At 29.1% G+C, this 6000-nt stretch overlaps 1 protein-coding gene across 1 annotated transcript in view; it reads right to left on the bottom strand.

The window, feature by feature from the left end:
• Positions 1–4250: 4250 nt before the first annotated feature.
• The window catches only part of LOC113366258 (apoptosis-resistant E3 ubiquitin protein ligase 1), a 29360-nt gene continuing 27610 nt past the window's right edge, over positions 4251–6000 (bottom strand). Inside the window, exons 13-15 of the mRNA XM_026607837.1 lie at positions 5256–5450; positions 4561–4628; positions 4251–4365 (exon numbers count right to left, since the gene is read on the bottom strand). Of these exons, the coding sequence (XP_026463622.1) occupies positions 4263–4365; positions 4561–4628; positions 5256–5450 (366 nt within the window). The 3' untranslated portion in view covers positions 4251–4262. The remainder of the gene's footprint in view (positions 4366–4560; positions 4629–5255; positions 5451–6000) is intronic.

Below are 6000 nucleotides of genomic sequence, written 5' to 3'. Positions count from 1 at the left end.
CAAATGGACTTCCCCGCCTACTTCTACTAGGGTTCCTGCAATATAAGGTCCAAGTCGAGGGTTGAAAATAATCATTAAGAAATGTAACATCCTCCGAGGAGGTCGGTCGGGTCCAGACGCGAGTCTCTGGACCCGCTTTGTGTATGGTGGTGTGTGTGTTGTGCCAGGAGAGGAGAACCTGTTCCAGCAAAGGTCAGATGACTTATTGTTTAGTAGCTATTCCCTCCGTTAATCCGTCAGTTAAGTTAGTTCGGGAAGTTACTCCGTTAGTAATTAATAAAGATTTATCAGCACGTTAGAGTTTAGGCATAGGACATGGCTGTACGTAGGTACAGCCACGCCCTCAGATCTGTAATCATAATTAGTTAAACTAAATAAGCTAAAAATACATTATGTTTAATTCGTGTTGTTAGTTGGTTTAGTTTCCACAGGTAATTACAGGGTGTTCATAGAAGTCGGGTTTAGGAGTTGGAGTAACCCTTTCGTAATGGGGATGCAATGCTAAGATATAATATTTGGCAGCCGTTGCAATTTCCAAGAATGGGGCCATCAACCCGTATCCGTCACAATATAGAAAAAGCTTTGCCCTTTATTCTGATGCAAAGAACCATAAAATTGACCATAGATGCACTTCAAATATTTTTAAAATGAAACATTTCTTGTATATTTGTCTGTTTATTGCAGATCTTAATAATATTGACTAATCTGACTTATTCTGACTATTATCTAATAGTCAGATATGTAAGACATATAGACATTGTCTATGATATTTTACGAAGAAATATGTCAGTTCAATTCCAAATTTTGGACACGAAAGTTATTAAATTTATCCTTTAATTGGACTATAAAAATTGTATTATGGTGCACCACATATCACATATTCAGTAATTACCGCAAAACCATTTTATATTATAATACGTTAATCATGCTTGTGATTTGAAGACTTGTAGGGGAGACTGGTTAGGAATGTGTCACTTTTTATTAGCAACAATTTTGTTACTTTGTCAGTTAGCTAGATATGAAGTAAACTAAATGGTAATTTAAACATTTGTCTGCGTATAAGTACTGAAATACCGTTCTTAAATACGATAGAATAGTCATAGAACCAAATCAGACAAATAATGGGTGAGTGTTACAACCGTACTGGGCGTGTGACACACAGATATAAGATAAACTTCAAAATCTTTATTATTTTGTTTTAGGCAAAACAGATTTTTCTTCATCTATTTAGCCTTAAAACGAAAAAGATATAAAATACATGTTATAACCGTACCCACAAAATTTATCACAATCGTACCCAACGCACACTTTTGTAAACAAATCATAATAATGACTAAACTAAATTATTTACGCAAAAACTAATTGCTGGTTAGTGGTTAGTGGTTATTCACTACTAAAGTTCAACTTATAACATAATACTAAGCAATGTGATTGTTCGGACGTATTTTCATTTTATTATATTGGCCATGAAGCCGGCAATCTTCATGGCATTGAGTTTTTACACCGGATGGTTGCTTCCCTGTAACGGGGTAGCGAATTTTGATCGGACTTATTTTTTTTATTTCTAAAACTGAAGTCCGCGTAACAACATATGTAATAAATAATCAACAAATATATCTCCTTCAATTAGAACTTGGTGACAAATCATTAGTACAATAAGAACTTGCAACAAATGCATAAATTATACCAATAAATCAGTGTTTAATACAGTCCACAGATACAAAGGTTAAATTATAACCTAACAACCTGAGTTATCGAAGGAGAGACCTAATACGCAAATACATTTTGGTCAAACAGTGATCTATCTGTATACAAGTTACAGTTATTATTAAAAGAAATCGAAAAAAAAAATACATTTGACTCTTCTCTCATAGGCAAAGCCGCCTATGATAATGTAGGGCAAATACAGGATGCAATAATGGAAACTTGTTCGAACAAACATACTACATGTTTCTCCCTTTGGACCCAATCACAAAATCAGTATAGTATACTTGTGTTGTCAAAAATGTTAAGCCTTTTGTGTCATAAAATTTGCCTACATTTATCGATAATAATTTCATAAATTTTCACAAAAGTACTCAGGAAAATAAAATGAATTAATAATATAGTGAACGAAAATAAAAAAATGGTTATATATTATTATACCCAGAGTGCTAATAAATAATAGTATAAAAAGCTTTTATCATAATATTAAATTATTTATTTAGCTTTTTTTTCAATTCTTTGTGGATAGTTTAATAAATCATTAACCTTCCTATATCCGTATCCGTATTGAAGAAACAAATAACAAATGCATATGTTAGTGAGCAAATTTAGTATGTTTCAAAAAAAAATTAATATATTAAAAAATAACATTAAAATCAAGATATGTGATATATAATTGCGATTATATAATAATTCATTTCATACATTCAAGTTTCAATAACTTTTTATACATTAGAGCTTGGTCGTTTTGACCTCAAATAATATAGCCTAAAATGATTAAACGCAATTTTTTTAACGTTATTGAAGTAGATTGCTGTTATAATTGGCTCCAATTTCCAAACTATAAATGACCCAAAGAAACTAAAAAATATAAAACGAGGAAAAGCACATTTTTGAATACTTAATGTACTTAAAATGTGGATATAGAAAGGTTAATTCGACATTGTCTTTTTTATCCTCTAAAAAACAGTCTCAGTAAATCTAATCTAATAAATACATTTTTAGTATATACAATATATCTTATTTTATTATATAACACTCATGTTTCGTATTTACATTTGAATATTATATTGTCATATTGCCGAAAATTGCAAATATATTTGTTATACATTATAAAGCGCTATATCTTATATCGCAGATATTCGCAAGAGCTTCCTGTATCTAGATATCACAAATTTTGTGACTAATTTTACATCAAAAGATTACTAATGAAAACTTTTACAAATATTTGAATTATTACAATCCAGAACATGGCGATCAGGATGTTTTTATCTATAATGGCGATTATGTTAAATATATATGACGTCAAATAACTTTCGATAATGAATTATAAATTTCATACAAATATGGATTTAAATTGCTTGCTATATAAAAATACATTACGTCGAGAAATGTATGGTTACACCATTCCCCAAAAAAAAATTGCTCGATTTTTAAAATCGATGGTTAAGAAAAAATTATGAATTATGTAAAGAATTATGTGTTCTAATTGTAAGATATAATAATAAGAAAATAAGTATTTTGCTGTAAAAATATTAAGTAAAGAAAGCATCCTATAAGAATTCGATTTCAAACAACTTTAAGATCCCAAAGATTCATACTCGATTTAATTTAAATCAGATTCACAAGGCGCATGTTGTGATCATCATACTTCTTATACTTGAAATTCATGCATACCCTCAATTTTTAAAATAGCAAATATTTTCATCTTGTCATTATTCACATCTTTAACCATTTTTTGTATTTTGTGATATTACGTAAATAACAATAAACTATTAACAAAAATCATTTAAAAAGTGGCTTAAAATATATCCCTCCGTTTATAGTTCTAAAAATAAATAGGCCAAAAATATAAACAATTCGTTTTCGTTTCTTAAACAATAATTGTTTAAGAAACGAATTGCGCTTATGCAACAAATCTAAACGTGTTAAAAAAATATCAAGATTGTTCTTTGATAAGCTAAGTACAGCAAGATTACTCCTAGAATACAATCGGTTTTAATTTAATTAGTCCTTATTAAACTTAAAACTTCTTACCTAAAAAAATCGCCAAGAATTCAAAAAAATATCCTTACCTTAAAATTACCTTCATGTCATCTTCAAACATCAAAACTTTGCCTACTATAAGTGGTGAGATTGTCGTGGACAACCAAAAATTGTTACACAGCGCTAATTTGAATGTGTGTGTAAAAATTAACTTCTAGAAAATACTGTACAAAATAGAAGAAGCACCGAAATCCTGAGATTTTCTAGATCATACCGAATCCTTCTGCTCCTTCACTTATTGCCAACAACAAGGCTCGTTCGAAATGCTCATAACTTTCATAATCAGGCAAGCAAAGCTGGTTGAAACTGAAAAAATAGAACACAAAATATAAATGATCTTTACTTTGTATAAAAGTATTTGATAAAATGCTTGGTATTATTTTTAATTCATGTCTAGTTTGATATAATTAGGGTACTAGGTACTAAGGTAATGAAATAGAATAACTTCAGTATTACCCAAAGTGTAATAATAAGTAAAAAATAAATATGCAAATAATTGCTCCTGAGATTTTCTAGATCATACCGAATCCTTCTGCTCCTTCACTTATTGCCAACAACAAGGCTCGTTCGAAATGCTCATAACTTTCATAATCAGGCAAGCAAAGCTGGTTGAAACTGAAAAAATAGAACACAAATATAATTGATCTTTACTTTGTATAAAGTATTTGATAAATGCTGGTATTATTTTTAATTCATGTCTAGTTTGATAGTAATTAGGTTACTAGGTACTAAGTTAAATTAAATAGAAATACTTTATTACCCAAAGTTGTTAATAATAAGTAAAAAATAAATATGCAAATAATTGCTCACCAAGTATGCGCAGTAGGCAGATTTCCAAATGTTGGTGCGGCGGTTAGTTGAAATCTTGGATTTAATTCCTATAAAATTAGTATTTCAGTTGTAATATGCACTTTTATATAACTGTTATGTATTCTCATATTACAAATAAAATAATAATTATTTATAAATAAATAAATAATTGATAAAATATTGGATAAGATACAAAATAATTTGAAAAATGTTGACAAATATGGGTTTATTATGACATAATATTTAGAATATAATTATTATAATACCAGATTTCAGACAAAGATTCTGTATAATTTTAACTTTATCTAATTAAATATGAATTTATGGTTTTAGTTTCAGTAACAGTAAATATGATTTCTTCGAAAGCCTTCATTGTTCATAATATTTGGCATGATCTTTCAATATTTACAAATACACTTCTTTTAGGTAAGTTTGTATACAAAAACAACAAAGACTGAACTATATTGCCTATAATATTATCAAAGTACATGTATGCATAATTTTAAATAAAAAATATGGACTAATGTAAAAATGGCTATGATGAACGACTAAACCGGTGATAGTTAAAAGCAATTGGCATGGTAATAAATCAAACAGATGTGAATACATTTATCATCTAATAGACAACTCCATTATTAAATATTTTGCTCATAAAATTGTTTGATGCTACCAATGTGAAAATCAATTCATAATACCTGAAAACCACCGGGAGGAAGTTGCGAGCAACCTGTCGTAAACTGCAGAAGTCTAGCCATTTCCGTCCTTGTGAAATTGGCCACTGCAGCCCAAAACCATCCTAGAACTCTTCTAAATTCTGGCGACCCACCACTCGCAATGTGATGCGCCCTAAAGTCCGCCACCGAATAGTCACCAGTACCACATAATAATAGCTGGAAATAAATCAATCAATCAATTGAAAATGATTTGGATTCTACCACTAATTACAAAGTGCAAATGATTACATAGATCATGAATATATGCGCCTGCTTATGAAATATATAAATTATCTAGCTATTTTTGGTCAACATATTTGAACGTACAGATGTTCTGTAACCGCATCTGTTTCTCACAATCAGAAAATATAGATAGAAATAGATTAGATTTTTATTTCACCATATTAGGCATTTTTGAAATCTATATATATATTTTTACTATTATCTAGATATATTTATAAAAAATACATGTATTTGTTTTCAAAATTCAGCTTTTAACAACTCCAACAGCAAAAAAATAAGACTTGTAGAAGCCATATTGACAAAATTAGAAACAAAACCTGTATATGACCCTAATTAACATCACAATAAAATTCAGAAAGAGATTTAAAAATTTGGTTACATTTTAAATGATTTTAAAAACTTTAATAACCAAACATGCTTTAGGAGTAAAGCGTAAAAAAACATCTATTTTAAAATAGAAAATCTCTTTTTAAATTTGTTGACA

Source organism: Ctenocephalides felis, unplaced genomic scaffold (assembly GCF_003426905.1).
Source record: "Ctenocephalides felis isolate EL2017-DRISC unplaced genomic scaffold, ASM342690v1 CF-g0.4_SCAFFOLD_01170, whole genome shotgun sequence".
NCBI classification, from domain to species: domain Eukaryota; kingdom Metazoa; phylum Arthropoda; class Insecta; order Siphonaptera; family Pulicidae; genus Ctenocephalides; species Ctenocephalides felis.
Note: the sequence above shows the minus strand (reverse complement) of the source record. Positions and strands in the feature narration are given on the sequence as shown.